The sequence below is a fragment of the Calonectris borealis genome, chromosome 17 (assembly GCF_964195595.1).
Source record: "Calonectris borealis chromosome 17, bCalBor7.hap1.2, whole genome shotgun sequence".
Taxonomy (NCBI): Eukaryota; Metazoa; Chordata; class Aves; order Procellariiformes; family Procellariidae; genus Calonectris; species Calonectris borealis.
The window spans coordinates 9,128,015-9,155,413 of NC_134328.1; the positions used below are offsets into that span (position 1 = coordinate 9,128,015).

At 36.9% G+C, this 27,399-nt stretch overlaps 1 protein-coding gene across 4 annotated transcripts in view; it reads left to right on the forward strand.

Annotated features, from left to right (window-relative positions):
* The window catches only part of PTPN1 (protein tyrosine phosphatase non-receptor type 1), a 48,292-nt gene that overhangs the window by 9,520 nt on the left and 11,373 nt on the right, over positions 1-27,399 (forward strand). The window contains exons 2-5 of one of the 4 annotated variants that reach the window (XM_075166507.1): positions 20,189-20,279; positions 22,016-22,116; positions 24,109-24,207; positions 26,856-26,993. In XM_075166507.1, coding sequence (XP_075022608.1) covers positions 20,189-20,279; positions 22,016-22,116; positions 24,109-24,207; positions 26,856-26,993 — 429 coding nt within the window. Of the gene's footprint in view, positions 1-1,901; positions 1,942-1,966; positions 2,074-5,169; positions 5,270-20,188; positions 20,280-22,015; positions 22,117-24,108; positions 24,208-26,855; positions 26,994-27,399 lie in introns of those variants that run through there. The other 3 variants (XM_075166510.1, XM_075166508.1, XM_075166511.1) reach the window with 3 other exon arrangements.

Genomic DNA, 27,399 nt, shown 5'->3' on the forward strand with positions numbered 1-27,399 from the left:
TATGTGAAGGACAACATGTGTTGTGAACCAACAAACCCATCCTTTTTATCCTTGCATATTACAACATTAGCTGTGGTTGAATTGGCAGTGTACTGAAAAATGCAATATTGAGTTGGGGGGGGTTGGTTGGTTGATTTGCCAGTGAGCAATATTACATAGAAGGCTCATTAATAATTTCCCTTTAAATAGCAATTGCTTTCAGTTCTTCTACAATAATCACTCTGATAACTGACACCTATTAACAGACAGCTGAACTATGAAAGAGCGTGTGGTAGTCTGGCTGTGGTTGGTAGAGGCAAGCAGGGGCAGAGGTGGGTAGTGAGCATGGGTAGTTTTGGGTTGGGGAAAGGGAGGGTCTAAGCAGCCTGAGGTTCAAAATCCCAAGGCAGTCAGCTGTCCTCTCTGGAGGCAGGCTCAGGAATAGGGCTGTTTTTGGGGGGTACCCCCAGGTTCTGGAGCTTGTTTGTTCTGTGTCCATCAGACTCGTCTTGTTTTCAGTAGAGGTGAAAGACTGGAACAGGAGGTTGAAAATATGTAAAATCTTTACAGCTGCTAAGTTACTGGATTTATTAGTCGACATGAGAGCATTAGCGGAGAGGTCTAATCTTACAAATCTTTTTAAAGCTTGTCAAGAAGCAGGCAGAGCAGAAAGACTTCATAGAAACTAGACTTATGCCTTATTTGTCATTGATTTCTTGTTTATAATTTGTGTAAAGCTTACCATTCAGAACCTCCGTTAGGAGCCGAGTCTGTTATGCGAGGCTTTACTTAATGGCCTTATACGCTCTAGTGTACAGGTACTTATCTGTGACTGACTGACAGCAGGAAATTCCTTATTTGCTATTGTGTCTGCTAAGTTCTCTACCACATGAAGTGGGGATTTGGGGTGTAAAACTTATGTGCTTATTATCTTTTTAAGAGTAGCTAAATAAGTTAATATTGATACCTAGTTAGGAGTAAGCACTCAAACATTTATTGTTTTCATGTAATAATGTCTACATCTTTAGGATTTTCTTGTACTAAAGTCTTTGCTAACAATGTGTTCTCCGTATAAAACTATCTCTCTGCACACAAGATTTTAGCTTGGAATACTTAGAGAAAAATAATCCAATCTTCTAGTAAAAATGCTTTGTTCTCAGCACTGTTTATGTAAGTGGAGGCACTTGTGTGTGATTCTAATAGTCGATAACTTTTATTTGTGGATCAGTGCTCAGAAGCCTTCAGTGTAACAGTGTTTTGGGGGACAAGGGAATGGAAAGGGATGTGATAGGGGTGGAGGGTTTTTTAAAGATATTTGGAAGTTACTGTATTTTATAATTCTTTTTCTGTAAGTGTTCCAGATATGTGCTAAGATTGCAAATGAGGGTTTGAGATAACCACCAAATTATAAAGCATGTTTAGTCAAGACTGATAACTGGCTCCGTTTGACAGGAAGTGGAACATGATGAGCAGGAGTCTCGTGGAGCTGTGGGGTGTGGTGCCTTAGGTACAGCACTGCGTCTGGGCTGTAAAAGAGGAAGCTAGGAAGTAATAGGAGTCGTGCATTTCCAGAGAGGATGCTGTCATTATACAGATAGAAGTTACGATAGTTGCTTGGCTTCGCTAAATCGGTTGATGTTCTCAGAGTGAATTATTTTAAACTGGCAGTATTAGTAGACAAAGTGGCAAAACATTGTTTATCTCATCTGATCCATGCAACTTACTTTCACTCACAAATCTGTTTCATTAGCATGGGGAGGATTAAATAGTCCTTTGAAGGCCTAGCTTGTCGAGTTTTGCAGTCTTTTTCATGTACTGGAGTGCAGAGTGCTAATCTGTCTTGCGTTAGGACGTCTGTGAAAGTTTATCTTGATTATGTGATGTGTCTGTTTTACACTGACATTTGTTTTTTAAACTCTCAGTTGCTTTCAGATGGGGAGAAGATGACCTGCAAAGCTGGAGGTGAAAGCTCTCTCTCACTGCAGTGACAGTTAAAACAATCTGTAGTAACACGATTGGTTCTGCCAGTGTCTTAAAGTACTGCTTTGCAACTTGGAGAAATAATAAAGTGGAGAATAAATTTTAGCATTTAAGGTATGGCTGCTTTTGGGTTAAGGGAGGGGTTGTATCTTTCCACAGGAAGTTCTCAGGCTTGTTGGCCATAGGTAGGTGTTCTTACACGTTGTCTTTTCTGAAGACATACTTTTATTCACCTTTCCTGTGTGAGAACTAAATGCTAACACACACTAGAAACTATGCTTATCATAAGTAAAATGCAGTATCGATATCCACTGTGACTAAAGACTTAGTATGCATTATTATTTGTGTGTGAAGGGCAGCTAGCAAAGCAAAGTGCTCAGAAACGTACCTCAGATCTAAGTAGCTTAACTTCTCTGAATGTCAGTTCAGTAAACGTTGCATCTCTGCTGTCAACATTTAAGGGTTAAGTTTCTCTTTCCAAAAAACTATTGATTTTTCTCTTTTTTTCTTAGAACAGTTTACTACTCTGGAAGTAGTTGCGTAAACATTCAGCTTTAAGTGCAACATCTTCTGTTAAACCTTGGTGTAGAACAGAGGTGCCCAGCCATTCTGTCCTGGAGCCATGTGAAGGCTGGACAGTCTGTTCTGTCCCCGTCATCAACCAACATGCTTGTGCATTTGTCACGTGGCCTGTTCAGCCCTTACATGACCTGACAGTTGTATAGTCAGGTAAACAAATGTGTGGGCTTGTGTTTGTGGGGATAGGGGAGATGGCATCAGTGTTTGACTTATCTCCAAAACTGTATTTGGTCATAGATTGTGAGCTGATCATCTCAGGTTTAGAAAGCTATAAGGTTTAATATTAAACTAGCTTAGCTTAGATTGGTTTCCTAAACACATATTAGACAGTCGTGAGAAAACAGGAGTATCCTAATTCTGCTTTATCTAACATCTGTTTTCAGCAGTACTGTTTGTTCTCAGCAGGTTTTTGTGTGCATTGCAGTAGCTTGGCAACCTGTAGGTTGCACCATTCAATGAATTCAGTATGCTTTTAATCATCACTAAAATTTTCCTTTCCAAATTTGAGTATTGTAAGTACAGTGTAGTGGGCATCTGTGATTATAACAGCAACAGCCATGTTAAACAGATCCCAACTGAAACAAGCTGTTCATGCCAATTTGTAATCCAGTGTGTTTCTTCAACTTTCAGTCCAAAAGTCTTTCCTGAAATTAGTTTAAGAAAGGATACTTGTAACTTCTTTCTGGGAATGGTATTTAAGCAGTTACAGCTACTTAAAGTTCTCAAATACAGATTTGGGCAGTATGCTGAAAAACATAACTACTAAAAGCATGACTATTTGCTGGTTGTAGGAGCAAAGCTTGAGTTTGGCCTTTCTTTGCATGCAGAGGCATGAACATGGTTTGTGCAATGCTGTTAATTGTGTATGCTCTTTAAACTTGAATCTCAGTATGTTAGAAATGGTAAAAAGCTTTTGGTAATAGTGTAATGAGTATGCTTTGGCAGAATGAATCTTTAGTTCCGTTGCCTGTGTTCTTACTAATGCCCAACAGAGTGAAGCATTCTTATACCATAGATTAGAACTTGCTGGGATTTTGTATTATACCTAATTCATAGGGAAGAAACAGAATACCAGAGGGAAACCCACTTTCATTATGGAGCTGGTACCTGTTGTAACATATGGTTCATCATTTTGAATGAACAAGGTTTCTTGATACTAAATAAATCTAGTAATACCCCTCACACTTTTAACTTAAAAATTGCATCTCAAAAAAGCCAGTAAAATAACATATGGTATAAACAACTTCAAGGAAATGAAGTTTACCACTAAATAAGATGTAGATATCTTTTTTCCTTTTTTTTTTTTTTTTAAATAGGTAATGCAAAGTTCACAACTTCCTATTTAACAATTCCTGCCACTTCCTTTCTTGTGTGTTTTAGTACTTCCTCTACATACGAGCTCATAACTTTGAGAATTTTGATGGAATTAGGAGAAAGTTGGAAATATGGTTGTTGCCTCTCCCATAGTATTCTAAATACAAAAATAATACTGATGTGGTCCGAACATGTGCCACATCATAGTCGTGATGTGACTTTATTCCCTTAACTTTTGCAAATATATTAGAAAGTTTTATTTAGCTTTTAGATTATTGGAGTACCCAACGTGAATTAAATAATTTATGCAGAGTGACACCACTTAGCCACGAGAGGAAAAAAAACTGCTTTAAACTCTGACTGCAGTTGCTCAGGGTTTCAAAGTAATGAACGGAGTTTACTTGTGCTAGAACTGAGTCCTTTCTTTTTCATATTAAACATTTAGTGGCATTGCTTTGCTTGTTCTTTTAAAGGTTTAACACAGATTTTTATGTTACGGTAGTTTTTCATAGTTGTCTCTAGAAAAAGTAGATTTAAAAATACGCTTTCACCAATGGAATATTTTAAGAAATTATTCTTTTTACCTTTCCTGTTTATAAAAATACTAATAGAATAACTGACATAATACGTACAAACCAAAAAAGTCATGGCTTAAATATGACTTATTTTGTGAATGCCAATTTTAAATGCACTGTAATAATGCATGTTGCTCCTCATCTTTCATTCTTCATCACTGATATACCTGTTTCTGCAGAGTAAGAATCAGGTACATTTAGAGCCACCTATGTTTTAATTTTAAAATCTGACCGTTAATTCATATTCAAGCATGTTCAACATTGGCTTGCCGCTACTTCTGCCATATAAATTCAATGATATTTTGACTGTTGGTGGGACAGTCAGCATTCTGAAAGTCTCACCTATGTAATGTAATGTATTCAGAAGATTATGTAGCAGAAACTTGGGCTGTGTGGCCAAGATATAGTATTAAATGTACAGTTTGGCTAAAAAAATACCTTTGATTTCTAATGCATTTCTTCCATCATCTGAACAAAAATGGCTTCAAAATACCGACCTCCAGGTCACTATTTCTAAAACACAGAGGGCTCACAAAAAACCTTCATGGCAATTCTGGTGTGTTGTGTTTGAGAAGTGTGTTCAAGTCTATCTGTTTCATGCTTTTGCTGCTGAATAGATACAGGAGTTACGTGAACACTTTTGTATATTGATTACTGAAATTAGAGTTCAGAGCTCTTTCAACAAGGAGTACATGTTCATAAGCGAGCAGCTATGAACTGGACCTTTTCTTTTCCTTTCAAGACAGGCTCTTCTGAATGCTCCAGATAGAGAGGAGATTGCCTTTACCTTATCAAATAAGAATATATGCCTTTATAAATGAAAAATTACAGAAAAAATAGTGGTAAGTCTCTAAAGTCTGAATAATCTGTTGCTGTTGCATTTGATATGGTAACAGTATTGTGCTGTGAAGGCTAATTTAGTAGGTTTCTGAGAGGGAAATAACCTTTGAAACTCTTACAATATGCAAACCAATTAGAGGTTACAGTGAACACAGCTGTTTCTGCCAAGCTGACTAAGCTAGGAATTCAAATTACTATTTTTAGCCAGCTTTTAACGTCTCTAGTTCTCAATGGTACCAATGTTATTACTTTTAAAAAATATATTAATGCGTATTTATCACACTGACAAACGAGATACAATAAACATTTTTAGTGCAACCAGTCTGTTACTTTTGCAATCGAACAAACAGTATGAATATACAGACACAACAGAACACTTCAGGTGGCATCTGGGCTGTTTTACACTAAAATCAAGTCTATGACTTGTGTGAATTCAACCTGAAAGCTTCCTCAGGGGAAGAGGTATGAGCCCTGGAATGAAGTAATTGTTGTTTTCTGTAAGTTGTATACATACAGTCTGTCTAGCATACATATTCCCCCTTTTCTTGCCCTCCAAGAAAGTTGCCTTTCTCCGTTACACAAGAATTTCTTGCATGATGTTGTTTGCATTCAAAATGCTTTTCCGTTGATCCTTGAGATATGATCATTGTGCAGATCCTGTAAAAAATTACTATAAATTTTATCCTGAAATCTAAAAATTATTGCAGTTACCTGTACTTCTGCAGACTATGAAATAACTGCACTGACAAAAATTTGGAAAACAATGCTGGTGTAGGTTACTTTGTGTAAAGTGTTTATAGTTCTATGAGATATTGTCAAGATTAACTTCAAAATTACTGAACTAGTTTCTTTTTTCTAATAAGCTTTATTTGGTACTTCATGCAAAGATTACTGGATGAGCAACAGCATTCCTCAAAATCTGTGTATACTGAATAGACATATTCTATGCATAAATTTATCACTTTTTAAAAAAAAAATCAGTCTAATTTTAACATAACATATGGCAAGCTGGTATCTAAAACTGCTTTAACTGACTGTACTTTCTAAAGGCATATATAACTGGTTTAACTTGAGATAAGAATTAAGTCTTAGAAAAACTATTTTAATTCCTATTTGGTTCTGTTAACACCAATAGCTTGCTTACTCTATCCTCTAAATTACAGTAAATAAGCTCTGAGTTTAGTTTTAGTCAGTGTTGGGTGTAGAAAATGATGCTTGCAAATTAATCCCGTTTTCATAAAATCCTGTTTTTACTTCTGTTTTTCATGATGGTAAGAGACTTTCAGACCAACTCAAATCAGGAAAATAAAAACTAGGCGAACTCCAGAAGTTCTGATTCCTAAGTAATAATCCTGTTGTTTCTGGTTTTGTGTCATCATGGAAAATAGGCCATTGATGATTAATCTAGAAGTGCTTTGGTATTTAGAAAGACTTTTTCACCAAAAACGTAAAGGAGATGCATGGTTTCCCAGCCTGGCTCCCATGACTCTGAATGATGTCCTCTTCCAATGACAATTATTTTTTCTATAGTGCTAATGATGGGGTAGGGGAGCTAATCTAAAACTTTCTTCCCTTGCCTCTAGGGACCAGGGAAGACAAAAGCATTCCTCCAAGAGCCTAAAAAAATTGCTCAGAGAAATATCCTCCCTTCTGAAAGGAGAAATATATAGTTGTTCCAACACAGCTGTCAACCCAAGAGCATTACAGTGAAGTGGTTGGATTCCTAAAATGGTAGTGAGAAACATTGACTCCTAAGTTAGAAACCTAATGAGTTTGAGCATTGCGGATGAAAACTAATCTGCTTGGAGAACACAAGCAGCATCCATAATAGCAACCAAGAGGTGTCTTCTGACTGTCTTCAGTGGGTGACTTCCTTAACTGGTGCATTTGCACCCCTCTTGAGGGAGGACACAACTGGCTCTTCAGAAGAGATGTGAAGGTAGATTAAAGTCAATGGTCTAGCATAAAGGCCTGTCTCTTTCTCATTGAAACCCTTCAGTGTTTTAGCAGTCCAAATTGACATAAATGTTAATTTTGGAATGTAATGCCTGCAACAACAACAAACCTGACATTAGGGCATCCAAAGAACAATAGCAGTGATGTGAAAAAAATGTATTATATTTTCCTTTGTAAGACCTGGAAGGATATTTTTGTAGCTTTAAGTCTCTAATGAACTTGCAAAGGATTATGTGTGTGCGTATTCTTACATACAGCCTGTCTCTTCCTCTTGCATGCAAATTCTAATGCCGTGTTAACAGCATAACAAAAATGAATTGGTGATAAATCTCGGAGTGTACAAAGTCTCCTGCTTTCCCTATTACTCATTGCATTGACTGTGGTTTCTAGGAGGTATTGTAAGGTGCCAAGTCAAGCTGTTGAATTTGTAGAGCTTGATACGTAACTATGAGAACAACTCTGGAGCTCTTTAAAAACTTAGATTTTATGTTTTCAGGCGCATCTAGTGCTGTAAGACCTCTCTGACATTGGTGAATTTTTTGCTTTTGATCAAATTGTCTCTCTGTAGCCATCTCTCATTCCACCTAGTTTTTAATATTAATTTTGAGCACCCACCAAAACTTCTGAGGTCATCTGTTTCCTGTTTTCAAGTAATATTTGTGAACGGTCTTTGGTCTTCATTACTAGTAGCTGGATGACCACCACTTTAATGTAGATATCGCACCATGAGAGGGAGATGCATGGGTTTTTTCCTATTTGAACGTCATTATCCATCTACAACAGAAAGTAGTGCTGCAGAACAAACTGAAAACTGTAAAAAGCATGTTCCTATTTGCTGACTCTAGGGTTAAAAATCCTTGTGATCTTATTCAGGGAATCAGATGCCTTCCAGGGAATTGTTCTGGTGCTAAATGTATGGGTGTAAAATCAAACTCTTTGAAAAACAGAAGCTCTGTATTTTTTCTCTTTACCATTAGGAGACTGTTTAAGAAAACAACTTTTCTTTGTCTGACTTGGTTAGGATTGCCTTGAGGATTAGAACTATAAAATACCCTGAAGCTTGGCAAATAATTTTTTTTATGCCTACTGGATAGGCAAAATGATGGATTTAGGAGAGATGATGACTTCATAGTAGATGGCAATTTTACCCACATCACAAATGTTGCTAAGGTCTTGTGTATTTTGTAGATACTTTACCTGTCCCTTAGGGCCACTTCATGGCCTTACTGCTAACTAAAATCCCTCATACTTCATGGATGCTACCTAATTAATTTCAATTAGGGAGAAAAGGGAAAAGCTAATTAGTTGCTGAGGTTGTGTTCCCAGCTTATTTGTGGTTGGTGTTTTGGGACCGCTGTATAAACACCTTGTCATTTTCCTTAAGATCCTTTCCCAGGACAGGGAAAGTACTGGGCTCATACCCTGTGCTGTCAACTTCTGCGCTCTGGTTTCATGGCAAAATTGCCTTTCACTGGGGAAGGGAACGTGATACATGTATCATACCAATTGGAATGTCTGGGGAATCACCCTTTGTTTGGAAGCTCTGATTTGTGCTACGCTTTCATGGATTGTTTCATAAACACATTAGGAAAGTGACACTGTGAGCTTCTTGTATGAGCCATGTTGTGGAAACGTACCGTGTGGTGCAACTGCATCTTTTAAACTTAGAGCAGTGGCTTGCTAAAATGTTGTTCTAATGCTGACACTGTTTTTCTCTGGTAATTTCTAGTTGTGGTGTGTGCTAGACAATTAGATCTCTATCTCACATATGATACCTTAATTTGAAAATGACCTTGACAAAATTAAGATCACTTGGGAATTGTAGCCTGCCCTTTTCTCTTTGACAGTTCTGTTATTTTAAGAAGTTCTGCATGTTATTGATTAGCATATATCACTGCAGATAGGGAATACTGGACTTGACTAGTCTTCTGTTAATGTGACTAATATTCTTAAGATACTGGTTAGTAATATAGATGTGTTTAACTCATATCATGTATGAAAGAATTAAAAATAATGCTATGGTAGTTCTGCGATCGTGTATGTTTAAACTGCTGGTAAGACAAATGCACAAATGTTGGCATTTCTTTAAAAAGAAAAATTCTAACATTTGTAATCTTATTTTGTTCCTTTAAAATATTTGTCCTGAGCAAAATGACTGTGGTGTTTGTCTATTAAGCAGCTAAAGTGCTGTGCTATTTGTTTGGCTTTTAGTCAACATACTTTCCAGGAAAAGGTGAAAGGACACAAATACCACAGACAAGTTTCGTTTGTAGCTCAGTGAATGTGAAGTATATGTTTTAATCTAAAATGAAGTCTCTTTTTAAAAAACTTAACAGAGGGTTAGTAGAAAGACTCAAAACCTAAGCTCCTCAAATATGCAGGGCTGCTTGCTTTCAGACTTGGAAAGTGTGATATTACTCATCAAGACCACAGAACTTGTTCTGTGTTTGGATGCTCTGGATCCTTTGGTAATTGTAATAGTTCTGTTACAGTTCATTAGATGAGCATGTTAATAGTCTCCTCAACTGATTTAGAGGGCCTTAAACAGTGATGGTAGATCCAATGCTAAACAACTGCTGGGAGTCTCTCTTTAGGCAGAAGATTAGATTGTCCTTCTATATTGGTACAATACCTAGTACTTTAGGAGCCTCTCAAATTCCTTGTTAACAGTAGGAATAAAAATGCCAGATGTTCTGAAAATTCACATTCTTTTTAGTGGGCAGCATGCCCATACGGTCAAAAATGGGAGATAAGGAAAAAGAATCCGTAAAGATTTGTTCAGCTTTTAGCTGATAAGACCTTGAATCTGTTGCCTGATGAGGGCACTCAGGTGGTGGTAGTGATGGAAGTGGGTCTGATTGCAGGGTGTCAGTTGGATCCAAAATGTTTCATTGTTGTCATTCAGATGCCAGACCAAGTTTAAATTCTGAAACAATAATTAAGTTAAAGGATCTCTTATATGTCTTTTTTTTTTAAAACATGTGAGTAAGTCTTAAATATATGACAAGAAGCTAGCAACTGTAGTTTTGTTAGGAAAGACATGATTTAAAAACACTTAACCCACCCCAACAAACAAACAAACCTACAACCCATAAACCCACAGGCGACTTTTTGTTGTATTTATCAAAATTAAGGAGGCAGTTTGTCAGAGTGGACACCTGGAGGAGAGAGGAAAAGACAACTTCAGACAGGGTCTGGTAATGATTTTCATTGCTTACTTCTGTTGTCATACAGCTGACAGGAATTAGGAGTATAATTATTAGCAAGTTTTTGTCTCTGTACCAGAGCACAGGCTCTGATGTCCCGTACCTGTATAGACCAAATCACACATGCCTTCTGTGTGAAGGGAGAGGATGATAAGTTATGAAATGGAACTGTATGCCTGTGTTCGTTTACAGGAACATCTGCTTCAAGATTTTAAATGTGCTTGTTTAGTGTACTGAAGTCAATTTACAGGAAGTCGGGCTCGACTGATTCACTTTCTGCATATTGATTTCTGCCCAAAGTGAAACTTCTGATATTAACAAAGTATGAGTGATTTTTATTTTTTTTTAGGCATCACTTAAAATGACTGAAAATAGTAAAGCCTTTTTTCTTATTCTTGAAGGCTGTGGTTTTTTAAAGGTGAGATTTAAATCTGAATAAGAATCATTCTGGGTAATTCCTGTAATGGTGATGAAGTTTACAACTGGTTTGTGCTTATATAGAACAAGAATTCTCACTGTTTTCCTGCCTTTATGTCAGTACCTTTTCTTGATCTTCTGAAAATAAATTAGCCGCTGCCTGGTAGAATAACCTGTTTTCAGGGCTCCAAGAACACGCTCTCCATATGACAATCATGACAGGTAATGAACCACCACCTGATGATAGGTCCTGAAACAGAGTGAAAAACTTAAAGGATAATACTTCAGTTTATTCCTTCTGTCTCTTAGATTCTCTTCTGTTAAGATTTAGGGATGAACAAGACTCTTTCTTTTTTTTCTCCCGTCTGCTCCTTCTGTTTTTAATGGAAAATTAATTTTCAGATCTTTTTTTCTTAGTTTTAATTCTTCATCATGTAAAACAGCATGTAAAACTTCATGAAATTTAGGAATTGGAGTGGAATAGTTGTTCTACAATGAAAAGGATTTATGATTATTTAAATAAGTTGGTAGTGTCTGTAGATTACTTCAAAATTTTGTTTTAGAGAACATCTGCTAAGACACTACATAGATTAATAATGCAGGGATTATGTTAGAGCTCTACTGCATTGAAATGCAAAAACTTTATATGGAGAATGAAATATTCCTTCACTTGATTACCGTAAAACTTGTACTCATTGACAAAATACTAAGACAATCAGAATTGCTTGACTCCTCCGGATTTAACCAAATCACAACATTTTCTGAGTGCCTTTATTATTGAACAGATTTAACTCAAGTGTTGGTGCTTTTCATAGACCTATTACTATACTTACCATGATTTGTATAAAGCGCTCCTTAAATCCTTTCTGTCGCTATTCTTCTGTAACTACTTTAAAGCTGCTTTTCTGACTCTTCCAAACGGTGTAGCCCAGGTTCTAAATAAATGATCATGGATTGATGATCATTTTGTAGGTACTTCTAGTTGCCCACTTATCTTAAAAACTTAATCAGAAGTAGGTTTATGCTTTCCATGTGTAGAGTATGCGTGTGCTCTGTAAGGATTTTCATCCATCAAATTACCTGGTTAAATTCAGAGCAAAATCTAGATTTTATTTTGCTGATTGTAACTAAAGATGAAGTGGGTTTTCATAGCTTGATCAAATGCCTGTTACATAAAAAATACTTTATCCTTCTGCCAAAGGGTTTTTGGATAAAACTGTTACAGATTAAACCATGTCAACATAGCTTTGCCTTCTACTATCTTTTAGTAAATAGGACTCTGGTTACTGGGAGATATAGTGTCAATTGGCTGCTCTTAGGAAGCTTTTAATCTCAGTTTTGTTGTGGATTTTTACAAAAGAAATTATTCCTATAAGCCAGATATTAAATTTTTTAAAAAGTTGGAAATTCATACATGGGTGCCAGCTGTTACTAGTGGTATTAACTGTGCAAACCAGGCTAATTAGCTTTCATCTGAAGTCTTCTGCCCTTGTTCTAGCACAATCCTTGAAATTGTTTAAACAAAATATTATCTGAAACCTTTTAAAAAGACTGGATTTTTTTTTTTCTGTGCAGAACACTGGGCTTTAAAAATGAGTCAGGCTTTCTGAATTTATACATAGAACTTCTAATACTGAACTTAAATGTTCAATGTACGTTAATTGGTGTTAATACACCAATGTTCAAATTGGTGTATTAACCTGAGCTGCTTTCTGAGACCCATGTACATGAAGTTAAATACTTTGAAGTCTAGCAAGTGTTTGAAAATATTTGCATAATTTTGAGGGGAATTGAGGAGGGGAAATATGTAGCTGCTTGATGATTGAAAAAAAAAAAAAACAAAAAAAAACAAAAATCCAAACCAAACTCAACTTCTTAAAAAAGCAGTAAAACTTTAAAATATTAGTGACTGATGACCATGAAAGTAACAGTGTACCTATACAAATTATGAAACAGTGAGCAAGGAGTGATGTTGATGCAGATAGCTTGAAATTCACTCTATCATGTTGTAAACCTTGCTGAAAAAGGGGCACTCAAGAGTGAGAGTCTTATATTTTATTAACGGATTTTTTTTTTTTTTTTAATTGGATGAGCTTGTTTATCTTAAGATCAAATTGTGATAATGGATTATGCAGGAATTTGGAGCAATGGTAAAGTCTTGTTTTCTTAACATTAGCTGAGGTTATTAACACTGTATGTAGTATCTCTGAAAGATAGTAGAGGATTCTGAGTATAAATAAAAAATCATTCCATGGTTCCTACTTCATGAAGCTGGAGATCCCCTTGAGAAACTGTAAATTATCTGCAGTGGTTCCAAGGGCATCTCTTGTCCTTTTGTTTCCAATTTGCAACTTGTCATTTGCAGTTTGTCTAAACTATAGAAAATATTTTGGCTATGCAGCACAGTGATCTGGTTTTGCTGTGAAAAGGTGTGAGAAGCAGCTTGTCTCATCCCTCCCTCACCTTCTAGTATTTACAGTTTTTATGTCTTTTTTTTCTCTCCTCCCCATCCTCCCTGAAGTCTGCAAAGTCTACACACATGGTCTTTACCTCATTGGTTGTTTGGGGTTTTTTTTGTGTGTAGTGGTAGCTCTGTAAAAGCTATGATGCTGTTAGGTGGCTTGTGAGATGTCAGAATGAAAATATTAGGTAACTAGGAAAGGAGAACTCTATTTGTAACCACAGTTGTCAGTTTATAAAGCCTGGAATACCCTACAGGCCAGGAATTACACATTTTTAAACTCATACAAAATCCATACTGCAAACAAATGAAGGTCTGGATTTGCTACACAGACTAAATTCCATTAGGAACTATGTAGATATCTGGGCTGTCAGATGCACCCGTCTATCTGAGAGGAGGTTAAACCAAAACTCTCTAACTGGAGACCTCTAATGTTTGGGCAAATCAAGATCTGGATCTCATCTCTGTGATTATTTTTCTTACAGGAGAAAAGTAACTGAGTTGGAACCTCTTGACACTTTAATGAGACTGTGGTTTATTTCCTGGCACTGACTTTGTTTGATGATACAGATAGCAAAGCTTTTCTTTTGCACAACAGCTGTCAAGAAAAAGCCATTTCGTCTTCTCAAAAGTCTCTATCATTCCAATAATGTCTAAGATACATTTCTGGAGCAGATAGAGTATCTGGGAGGAAAAATAGAGATTGAAGTAAAGAAGAAGGGAACTTCAGTTGTTTTCTTATACTGACCCTCCATTCAGTTGTTTCCTGTTTTGGCAGCGAGTACATGGCTACAAAACAGCAGAAGTAGAGTGTTCCTGCCAGCTACTCTGAACTTCTTCTGTTATGGGTCATAAATTTCAAGGACAAACTGTATTTTGAACTTACTGAAATTTGAGAAGTCTCATGTAATTCTTTAACCTAATGTTAGAGTTTAGATCTTTGATCGCCCTGGCTCTGCTGCAACCCTCAAAAAAATCCGAGTTGAAAAATCCGTTTTTACTCATTGCAGATAATGACGTTAAAGCAATATGAGAATCTGAACAGCTGAGTTCTGCAGAATTGCAATGATTTATTCTACGCAATGTCTTCCTTTTGGCAAGATGCAAAATAAATATAATACTGTTAAAGTTTGGAAATGATGCAACTCCATGACTTTCTCCCTTCTGGAAGTACATACCCAAGTTGTAAGAACCGTTCAGGTGCAAGTGTTTAATTGAGCATTTACAGTGTTCAATTATCTACCAGGATGAAGTGGATACAATAAAGTACTGCAGGATTTACTTTCATAATTCTTGAATTTCTACAGTTAGGCATGTTGAAACTAGTCAATCGTGAGAAACAATCTATAATATTTGCTAGCTGCAATAAATGTGGGCCCAGAAAAAATTAGTACACTTTCGCAAGTGCTGATATGATTTAATAACACAATCATGTCCAGTTTACATTCTCCTGGGGGGTTATTTCCGTGCCTGCAACCAGCTGACTAGTGTCGGAAGCACTGCTTACGCTGCGTTGCTACAACCTGTTCCAGATTGCCCACATAGTGCTGAATTAGCAAGGGGCTTTCTAGGAAAATCATGTTGCAAGTATGTGATTTTTTTTTTTTTTTTTTTTAATTAAACTCGTGTAATAGTGTTCTTGAACTTTAAACAAGCCTGTGCCTTTCTCTCTCTCTCCATGCTACTTGACCTCAGGAAGAAGCTCAGCATACCAGCTGACGGCCTTTTTTGAGGGAGATTAATAAGCAAATCAATACTACCATATTTTACTTAAAAGCAAAACTGAGAGACCAGATAAAATGTTTTAAAAGGATATTAAAATCTACATTTATTTAATTTATCTGGGTAAAATTCTGTAGCTTGTTGTTAAGATTAATGTTATGTGATGCAATTGTCTGCTCATCTATCTGATCTTTAGATGACCTTCTTGTTACCTACAAGTTATGTCCTCATTTCTTGTCCCTGTCCAAATATCCTAATGTAAAGTTTAATATAGGATAAGAAATCCAGTCTTCCTTGTCAAAGTGGGTTGAATGAACAGTTGATTTATGTATGCTTTATATCTTAGCAGGGTTCTTTTGTTCAGGAGTCAGTTCACTGCTTCTCAGTGACTCCATTTGCTCCCTTACACACTGAATCTGAAGACCATTTCCCATTTGTGTAAAGTAGCTGTTTATTATGGATCACTTAGTACTACCTGTTTTTCTTGTGGTCTTCTGTACAGCTCTTTGCCACCTCATGTAATTGTAGGGGTATTTCCATTCTGAAATCAGCCTGTAATAACATCTCAGAAAACAGCAGCTTTCACTTGACTTTATTGTAACTTCTTTTTTTTTGCTCTTCCACCTTTTACAGCAGTGTCATCATTTTTTTCAGTGCTAGCTTTAAGAGGAAACAATCTTTTTTTTTTTAAGCTCTTAAGCTAAAATTACTTTTTTATTTAAGTCTTTATATACTCGTTGTGAATTGCTGTCCTTAGTGTGACTGCCTCAGTAGATAGATTACTGTGCACTTCTGTAGCCCATGATACGATCTTGGCAATTGCTTCTTCCCGTAGGAGCAGAACTGTTAAAATGACAGTGTATCATTATCTCTTAGTCTGAGCTACTCCAGAGTTTATGGTCTAATAAAATAGTGTGATCAAATTGAGGCCTGCTGCAAAGTTCCCCGGGAGCCTTTCTGTTGAATCTGAAGGCCTTTATACTGGACATTTAGTTTCTCTTCTGGAAATATTGACATGCAAATCTATGCAACATTGTAGTGTGTTTGAATGACTGATGTCATGAACACCTCTTCATGTGATCTTACCTAATACTTACTTGAACATTTTGGAGTATCTCTTTCCTTTCTTAATCTCCCGTTGGTGTCTGAACAAGATGGGGAAAGCATAGTTGAATGTGCCGTTGTGCTAGGAGTTTATGGATGGCAACCACAGTGTAGTGCAGAGTACCGATGGCTAGGACAAGTAGGGAAGTTTGCAGAAAATACTTACTGAGCAAAGGGGCAATTGACAGACCTAGGGCTCCAGAATAGTTACGGCTTAGGAGACTGAATTGAGGGTAATTTTTTGAAGGCTGGGAGGAATGGAAAGAAAGGGCTGTGGGCTGCAGAGTGAAATCACTACTGTTAGGTTTCTGACAGGGGGAAGGGAGGAAGGGTCAGGCATTCTGGTACAGAAGGCTTTGGGATAAGGGACTGAGAGCCACCATGAGCACCTCTTCCTGATGAACATCTGTAGGACTCTAGATAAAGCAAGGCTGTGTTCACGGGACTGATCCCTTTTGTCTGAACAACACAGCCATCTGCCCTTGTATTCTGTGTCCTTTCTTTGTGGCAGGAAATGGGATGCTGTTAGGCCAAGTGGAACCCATTCATGCAACTGAGAGCAACCTTCTCCTGTAAAGCACTAAAGAACTTCTTATTCCAGTCACTACTGCAGATCAAAAGCGACATGAACTTTCCATTTGAAGAACAGCGCTTCAGCAGACTTCCTCTTTCCACCCCTGAAGTTTTGGGGTTATTTGCACAGGGTACAGGACTTAAAATCAGGAGATGAGTGGCATGGAATGACTCATGCTCAGAAACAGAAGCATTTGACTTTGGAAAACTGACTTCAGTTCTAGCCCTTCCTCTTTAAAGTTTATATTGCACGACCTCTTAAACGAAATGTCACGCTTCCTTTTTAAATGACAGGATCTCTGCAGTGTGACTGTGAGTGTGATTCAAGGTGTTTCGTAACTTTATCAATCCCTATGTCCATCCACTAACTTCAGTTCTCGTGAATCACTGGCTTCAAGTTCCTCATAGCATAATAATTACATGCTTTGAATTAGTCTGGTTTATTCAACATGGAGATCCTGTAGTACTATTATTGACATATTCTGAAACCGCCCTAACACCAGTGAGCATCAGTAGTTATGCGACTCCTGCAATAACCAGTAACAGAAGTTTTTGAGGCATGTACAAGAAAGCCTATAACATGGCCGTTTTACACAACTTGTCACTAGTTTGTTTCCTTCCAATAATTTTCTCTGTTGAAGGCCATCTGATTTCCACTAAAGTCAGCTTCATATCCTGGAAGTGATCTTAGATGTTTTTTGTCGCTTTAGATGTTCTAGCAATGCCAAACAAACAAACAAACAACAAAACCAAAAAGCCCCCACCTAAAATCCCAAACTTTTATCCCATATTGCTGAGAAGAGTATGCCGCATCTTTTCAGGCATGGATTTGACCGCTGAGGCCCAGGCATGCGTGTCCTCCAGGATTTTCTATTTTATTGGTGTTCATTACATTCAGAAATGAAGTGCTATATGCTAATTGGATTTCATACGAGGCAGCAGCTTGCCTGTTGCCATATCTAGGTCCCTCATTTTGTTACCACCCCACCCTCACCCCATTTTTTTTCCTGTCTGAAACGTGCTTCAGAAATATCTTGAGCTTTTTAAATTGTCTGTGTTTCTGGAAGGTACATGGGTAACTTCTTTTCATTTTCTCTGTGCCTATGGGAGTTATGCATCATCTCCTAGAACTCCTTTATTTCAGTACCTTTAGGCATCATAGCATCTTTAAAAAGATCTAATATTTGGTAGCGAGGTAATAGCCAGCTCTCTATTCCCTGAATAATAAATTACCAGTTTCAGATCCTTAAATATGTGATGTTGGTATTTGAATCTGTAGAACTCTCTGAGTCTCGGAGTAGTGTGTATGTGCACATATGCATGTGTGCTTAAGTATAATATTTTTATATTAGAATGCCTTTGTATCATCATTCCACTTCTGTATGAAGCATTTCATCCGTTTCCTTTTTTAAAAGAGGGGACAGATCTTTTCAAATTTGTTAATCCTGTGAAAGGAAACAGTGTAGATTAGTGCTGCTGCTAATTTAACCCAATATTTATGGCAAAAATGCCTAAGGGTCTTTTGGTTTGGTTTGCAATTTGCTGTTTGTCTGGTGTTTTGTTTTTGGTTTTTTGGGTTTTTTTTTAATATGAATCCTAAGTGGTGGGGTGGTTGTGTTGTTTTTTGGGTTTTTTTTTTTAACACTTAAAAAAAAATAACACATGTAGGCTCTGTGGGAAATGTGGTTAGAGATCTAGAAAACCATTTTTCCTAGTTCCCTGGTTTTGTCTCTTGTTAATGCTGTACAGTCAGTACAGAAGGAAAATAAACCCCTGCAAAATACAAAGTCACCAACCTAGTGTCAGAGATGAATTTATGAAAACATCCATTTTAGCTGCCTCATGTTTGAGATATTAGGCTGTGGCAGTCAAGATCATATTCTCCAGACTGCATTCTTCATAAGCAGAAATACTGGCAGCCATGTGTTAAGTTATAAAAAGATAGCAGCTGATGTCAGGGCTTATTTCGGTGAGGAGCCATTTCAGAATACTGTACTAATTTTGAGCAGGTATATGTAAAACAGAACTCTTCCCTTGACATGTAGCATTCAGTGTAAATTGATACATATCTGAATAATGGGGTAGGAAAAGATGAACAAGTAATAAGCTGCAGTAGATAGCCCACTTAAAAAAAAAGTAATTTCAGCATTGTACATGATTCTTTATGCAAAACGGAGAGGAACAGAAAAACAGGTCAGTTTGGCCTGCATTTTAGGGATTAGATTTTTGAGCTGATATAAAATCCTCCTTCTCTGATGTTGGAAAGCTACCACAAATTGAAACAGAGCATGAGCTAATTTGAAACTATTAATAGAGGAGTGCCCAGCCTTTCTGTGGAAGTGATCTATATACCGCAAGCAGCCCTCCAAATGCACTAACTTTATGTGCGCAGAAACCTGTTCTCTGGTCACGCTGGATGTGGATCAACACCATGCTCAAATATATCTGTATCTGGACGGATAACTTAATTAATATAAACTCTGGTTCATTTGGTTGACTATATTTAGCAAAATTAATTTCATCCAGTGAAAGGGGATGAATTTAGCTCAATAATTTGTTTTTAATGATGATTTTTAGTGGCCTCTGGGCTAGGTTCATTTGTTCATTTCATGTATGTGCACAATGTCTGTCTTAGGATTTCTTAAACTTCATTATGTTATTGAAATATCAGTTCTACAGTAAATCCATTCCTTCAGTTTTCATTAATTTCAGTTAAATCTAACAGCTTCACCCTGAAGTTCCTAGTACTATAATTTTTAAGATTTGCATATTTATGCAGTATTTATTTACTGTGAAGCTCTGTTTCTACAAATTGGGACTAATGTCCAAGAACAGCAGAATTCTTTGTATTATAGCTTTTGAAATTTTCTCAGATAGCTGACCTATTAATCTGAAAAAACCTGAAAGAAACCCCGATTATATGCTTGAGATGATAGATATATTTTAGTTGAGTATGTGAATTGGATACAAACAACTTTAGCAATATGGAGCTTTGTGACATCTTGGTGATAACTCAAGATAAAGATGTAAGTGATCTTAGACAAGTCACCACTCCATGTGTGTGTTTGATGCCAAGGGGCATTGACAAGTTCTCTTTTATCACAATGAATGTTTTCTAATTACTGCCAGAAGTACAATTGATAGTTTCACTGATAGTGGTAATAATTGTTTAAAACAGTTTATATAGTTGAAAGTGCTTTGGGGCAGAGACCCTGCTCCATCAGGAGTATAAAGGCATAATGTCTGGTAAATGTTTTGCAACTTTGTTATGCAAGCTAATAATATTTTAACACATAAATAATGTTAGTGTTGTATTCTGATAAATTTAAACTCAGTTCTTAAGTTGAAGCCCAAAGTCCTTTCTGTCTGGAACTCCCACATGTGAAGATGTGAAGTCAAACGGGTATTTGTCTTAAAATAGCTAATGGTATGATGATATTAGATGGATTCATATCTAAGACTTTTTTTTTTGTTTGTTTCAGGACATCAGGCATGAAGCCAGTGATTTTCCATGTAAAGTGGCCAAACATCCCAGAAACAAAAATAGAAATAGGTACAGAGATGTCAGTCCCTGTAAGTACACTTTCTTTTCCGTTGTTTGTAACAGACTGTTGACCTCTAATGACTTCTTTTAACAGCTAAATGTTCTTTGTAAGAACAAGATTTCTGCTAGGTGGATATGCATCCAAGACAATTGTTTTTGTTAATATATTTATTTATGAGATAGATGTCATAGGATGCCATTATATCCATAGAATTATACCAGAACAGCATAGAGTAGATTCTGTATTTGTCGGCAGAAATCTGAAGAAAGGAACTTGCTTTACCTTTGAATTCTTATGCTAGAGAAGAATGGTGGCTGAAGTAGCATTAATAAAATTGCAAGTATCCTTTCTATGGCAGTATACTTACCAGAGCATCCTTCTAGTCAATATAGCATAACTGCCCCTATTGGGAGATGGGGAAGTGTCTTGCATAAAGCCCATGACTACTAAATAAGCTAACTGGAACAGAGAAAAGGGGATGTTTGCAAAGGTGGTAATACTAGTGTGAGACCTGTGTTTCTGAAACATCATTACATATTCTGGTGAATTCTGGTGGGAAGTGCATCTTTAAGCACATGTCCTCTGTACAAGGCACAGCTCAGTTTGGTATTGCAGCCTGGCTTTCCTTCCACGATCCCATGTACAAAGACAGTAACATTCAGACTTGCCTATGCCTGGCATGCTGTACTTCTGGGGTGTGCAGAGAAATACGGGACCGTAGTAAAATCATTGGCAAATAATACTTGATGTATCAGACACCAAAGACAGTCCACAGCTGGTTCACTAAACTGCCTTCTCTGCACTAGGACAATGCCTGTTCTGGGACTTCTTTCCCTCTTCAAGGGTGCAGTACTGCCGCCTGTTCTAAATGCAAAGTTTCTATGGGTTCTGTCACTGGGAAAATGTCCATCTTCTGTTCAAAGACAAGAGTACTATTGTATATCGGAAAACTTTTATACTTAGTGGTTAAAAGTTACTGAAGTCTTTGGGGCAATCGACTAGGAACAATAATGTTGCACATAGTTTGCTTTACTAAGCCGGTCTAGTATTTGGGGTTGTAAGTAACAAATGGTTCCTTTTTGCCTTTAGATAATACTGCTTCCAATCTGTTTTTTTGCAAAATGTGGGACTCTTGTATGTGGTTTTTTATGGTGATTTGTTTTTTTAATCCTAAGTGGAGCAAGCCGAGACTAACAAAAGAGCAATGAAATTACATTTGCTGTAATTCTTGAATTTTGATCGTTCTTTCTGGACATTAAGGTGTGGTTGGGTTGGGAACAGTAGCTAAATGTCTATAAGAAGAATAAGAAGTCTCTGTTCTGTTGGTCCAATATATGTTTAGGCAAACCTTTAACAACCTTGAACAAGATGGGTTTGAATGTTTTAAGCTGCAAAAGATAAGCAGTTGTGTAATTAGATTTATTTAAAAACAGTAACTTTATAACTGTACAAATAGGTCAGCGTTACCTGGTTTGCAAATTACTGTTGTGATTACTTCAAATGCAAATACTTCCATTCTTGCAATGTATTCTTGGAGTGGAGTGCAACTTACATTCACTGCTATGCTGTAGTGCTGTTCTTGTAGTACCTGTATTGTATTTCCAGAGTTACAGGCACCAGCGAACACTTCTGCGCTACCTGTGATTAAGTTCTTTCCATTCTTCAGGACGACTCAGCTTTTTTGATCCTAACATCTGATGAAGTTGTGCATGGGTTGTGCTGTGTTGCATATACATTAACCAGTGTTTTCTAATTATGCTGCAGTTGATCACAGTCGAATTAAGCTAAACCAAGGTGACAATGACTATATCAATGCTAGTTTGATAAAAATGGAAGAGGCCCAAAGGAGCTACATCCTTACCCAGGTAATTGCTGGCAGTGGATAATAAAAATCATGTGGTGATTGGAATTGTTTTTCGTAGGTTTTATTTAGCCTATTATGTTTGTTTTCTGTATTGTAAAGCTAGTTAAGTGTGTATAAACATCTGTGTGTGTATATATAAACATATACATAGAACAATTTTATAGAAATGCTACCTATTTCTTCCTGCTTCCTGTCAGCACTGACTGACTTTGCAGAGTATTTTGGCCACTTTGTATATCTGACTTCAGACCTATCGAGGTTAGAAGCTAACGTACTTCTAGAAATCTGCTTGTTGGCTTATGACCAGCGACATTTAGATGTGGTTGAAATGAATCACACTTCTACATGGAAGGCCAGCATAAAGGCTTGAGACCACTACAGTCTTAAGTTGCCTGATAAATTCTCTGAACAGAGGTGAACTTCACTTAATGGGAGGACTTCACATTTACAGAGCTGTATGTATGCACTTCAAGATGGTCAAAACCTATTTGAAATAACGTACTTTAACTGTAACGGATATGTGTTATGTTGAGTGGGGCAGATGTTAACTAAAACATAGTGGGGAATTTCTTACACCCGACCTTCTGTTTCAAATAAGCAGTATGCTCTACCACATATCTCTTGTTTAAACATCCTTCTGAAAGTGATGTTATTGTAGTATTTACAAATAATGCACTTCCTAATAACACAGCGTGCAAAAGGTCTAAGTTGGGCAATGCTGATGCTTCTACCTTTAATATGAGAGAGAAAAGCTATGAATGCAGACTTTAGTGATGACAATATAGGGTGCAGGAGGGAAGTGGCTGTTTTTCATTGAACCTGTGAATTCCACACCTATCTGTATAACAAATTTTAAAATACCCGGATACCCTGTTGTCTTATTCTGAGAGCTAACAACTGTGCCAGAATTCTTGTTTGTTCTAAATGTTTGGTTCCCTGGAGACTGTCCTGATCTCTAATCTTGACTTTTTTTTTTTACCCCTTCCTCCCACACTTTAGGTAAAGGTAGACTGGGATTAATAGTTTCAAGCAGCAGCTCTTCCTTCCTGTTTCTAGAGAATAAAGATAAATCCTCTAAGGAAGAAGTGGACAGTACAGTGTTCAATATGAAAATGATTCTGTGCACACAGCTCTTATTCCACTTATTCATGGCAGGGGAGGTCGATCATAAGGTTGAACTGATAGACCTGTATGTGGAATAGTCAAACGTGCAGCTAACTGGTACTAGTTATCTATTCTGATGCAGAATTTAATGGGGTTGAATGGCTTTATTTAAATCCAGTCATTCTTTTCGAGGACCCTGGCCTGCTGTTTTGTTTGAGCAAAGTGATAGATAGCAATGGAGAGGCACAATGATGCTGGTTTGTGTTGCCCAAAATTCAGAGCAATGGTTTTGGAATATAAAATAGCAAAGGAACATGGCACAAACAAAAAGTTATAAAGAAATCTACTTTGTGAGTAGATAGTAGTCTTTAAAAGGAGTTACCATTTTGTTCAGTCCCAAAGTAGATCCATGAAGATTCTGGAAAACCATATAATTTGTTACTGACCTGGCATTGTTTCAGTCTTCTGAATGTTTGTCCATTCAGTCTAGTAATTTTCAAGTATTATAAGTAACAATGATGTGTTGCAGAATAGTTCAACTTAGACGTTAATTCTGCTCTTAGTTAGTCAATGAGGTTTTATTTCCCCATTATGTGTATACCTTTCCTAAGAAAATTCCCTCGGTATTTTTCACTCCCAGTTCTCTTCTCGCAAATGAGACTACTTCTCTCTTCCTGTTATGTATGGGGGGGAAAGATTAACCATGCTTTAATGGGTAAATGTGAAAATGGAACTTAAAGCTGTATCACTGCATTTTTTTACAGTTTGAAATGAGAAGTTGCTTGTTGCTTGTCTAAATTTATTGCCTAGTGCAGTAACTTTTACTGGGAAACATTGCACTGACATTAACAGAAAATAATGCTTATTTCTGGGGATTCTGTCTCTGCAGGGACCTTTGCCAAATACTTGTGGTCACTTTTGGGAGATGGTTTGGGAACAGAAAAGCCGTGGTGTTGTCATGTTGAACAGAGTGATGGAAAAGGGATCCGTAAGTACTTACCCGGTTCTAGCTATGTGTTCTTTGCATGTTTATGGTTTTTCTTTAAACAAACAAACAAACAAACAAGCAAAAAAACCACAACCAAACAAACCAAAAACCAACCCAAAGAATGGGAAGAGGGTGGAGAGATGACTACCATCAGTAATTTTGTGTAAGAAATTATGCCTAGAATTGAATACCCCATGAACTGATGTTAGTGCAGTCAGAAAATTACTCAGTTTGTTATTGTAGGTCTTAATTTTTCTGAATTTGGCTGAAATAAGGCATGAACACAATATGACTCTCCACACAAATGAATATTTGGTCTCTACTGCTAACCTAGGTATCTGAATGTAGTTCTCTTCAGTATACACAGATTGCATCTCTCAAAGGTTGTTTACACCAAGTGTTCATTCACAAACATTATGAAATGGTTTTGAAGTAGTTAGAGAAGCACTTTGACTCCAAGTTTGCTTCATGCAGTAAGAGCTCTGATTATTAAATGCATCATCTAGGCATATTGTTTCTCCACCAGTGTCATTGTGCGGTGGGCTAAGTTCTGTCCAGACCTTTTAGGGAGTTTACATTAGACAAGATAGGCAGAAGATGAAGGGAAACAATAGATGAACAAACAATTGGGGTTATTTTAAGTAATTTACCTTCAGATAGATGAAAAGTTTTGGTTCCTCTGGCACATGAAGTAGCTCCTGTCTTGAGAAAGAAATGCTCCAGCCTTTCTGATGGCGGAGAAGACCGGAACCATCAGACATCAGGCATGGTTTTCATCCATGGGTCAGAGTTCTGCGTCTATGCTAATTCCACAGCTGCCATCCTTAAAGTGGACTTGGCAGCTGTGCAAATTTGAGACAAAAGCGATTTTAAAGACTGATAGAAATGCACGATTTAAAGTTGAATGTTACAGTGTAGTCAGTATAAAGACATTTTGGAGGAGGGGTAGCGGTTATGTTGGGTATCCACCAGTGATAACCGGGTGGTACGTGCTTTTGCATAATCAGGAAGGAATTCCCAATAATCAGGAAAATTCTTGTGCAATGAGTTGTGTTTTAATAAACTGCAGTCTTGATTGTTGAGTGTTTTGCTTTTTTTGTAGTGCAAGTGAAATTTAATCTTCAAAAGAAATGCAGCGACCATATTTTTCAATAGTTTCTTCCTTTCCAACCATTCCTGCTCATTCTCTGCACTGCCAATAGTTTTGAACCAAATGAATTATTGTGATCCCTTAGGGCAAGCTGCTTACACTTCTCAGCAAACAGCAGTGGGGAACCTACACTGGAGCACAACAAAATATTGTTTGCAGATACATTTGGTGGAGAAATTGGACACAAAGCCAGTTGCTGTCTCTTCAACATTCATAAAAAAAAAAGTACAGAGAATTATAAGTGCATTCAAAACCCCAATAAACTAGAGGGTGTATTTTGAATAAAAAATGGAATAATCTGAGCGAAACTAGTGTTAGTCTACCTATGAATAAAATACTGAAGGGCTTTCTTATTTATTAAAATGCTGTCAGAAATCATCGTAGTCTTGAGAATGCTGTTCTTTTTTCATTGTTCTTCCACTTCAACTTTAAAGCCATATTATTTGCCCTTTGATAAAACGGGCATTAGCCATGTCCAACAGTCCATTCGTATGGCATGTTTAGGTATGGGCAAATGGTGGTCACAATCCCATTTCAGAGGAGCAGTGCCTAGTGGCAGAAGCAGCAGGCTAGTTCTCCCAGTCACAATATCCTTAGATTTAACTGTCAGAAACTTGGTTGCAGACTTTCCTATTCGTGTTGCTGATGAGTTTCTTTAATTTCATTTTTTTTCTGCAAAATATGCTACTTTTCTATTTGGTTGACTCATTTAAGGTCCTAGCATGTAGCAGTCTTTGCAAAACTAAGCTCTCTGGGAAACTTTACTGAGAAAATCGAAATTCAGTGAGAAGTAGGTAATGGGAATGTTTGCTGAATGCAGGGTTTTTTTGTTTGGCACTTTACTTTTAAACTGTGCCATGTAAAATCAAAATGATCTCACTGCTATTTTTATTTCTGTGGTGAGTGAATGGAGTAACCCAAAGTCTCATCTGATGTTACACTTGCAAATTAGCAATGTTGTAATTCTCTACATGTCGCTTATTTGTGGAATTCATAACACTTTTTCGCAGTATGTTCTGCTCTTGTTAACATCTATCTCTTCTTTTGAAATTTAAATATTTGACATGAGGATAATAAATAAAATGCAAAGTAGACTAAAATGCAGATTTTGGTGGAGTGTTGTGAGAGCTTTTATACTTAGACAGTTATTAGATTGTTTGTTTGTTTGTTCCAACACAAGATAAAATAAATAGTGGCTTTGGTGATTTTGATTAGATTCCATAGCTTCACACTCTTTCAGCTTACATGTAGAAGAAAGAGAGCTCTACCTAAACAAACCTATCCTCAGTCCTTAGGTATTTTCATGAGTTCAGTCAGGGTCAAAATAATTTGACTCATACAAAAGATTCAATGAAGATGTGGTTCTGCAACATAAAGGAAGACTGATGTTCTTCACATGAGAATTGGTCCTCCTTATAATAAAAGCAGATGAAGAAATTGTCTCGTAAGAAAATGTTGTATTCAAGGATGTTTATTAATGTCTCCTATTTGTTTTTAGATAAAGTGTGCACAGTACTGGCCACGGAAGGAGGAGAAAGAAATGTTTTTCGAAGATACAAACTTGAAACTAACATTGATATCTGAAGATATAAAATCATATTACACAGTACGACAGCTAGAATTGGAAAACCTTACAGTAAGTACAGAAACTAGTACTAATCAGATTCTTCAGTCTGAGGTGAGATTCGCCTCCTCATCAACAAGGTCTTGAAAAAGATAGTCACGAATGATAGCAGATTTTGTTCTGGAATTGGTGATTCTGCATGAGATTGTTCTTCAGCCTCTAGTTTGTGTGTTGTGGAAATGAAATTCCTAAATATTTATGAAACATATTGGGAAACTACATCGTTTTTATGTCTTGGCCGTGCACTGAGTGAGAAGGTTAGTTTGTCACTACACTACCTTTCAGGGAACCCTTTATAAAATCACTTAGCAGATGTTCTAGTGCTTTTGTGTTATAGCTGAAATAATTGCTCTTCCTGTCACTTAAGCTACCTGTTTGCCTGTGTCTTGTTCTAAGGTTTATTTTTAGGTTTTGGCTT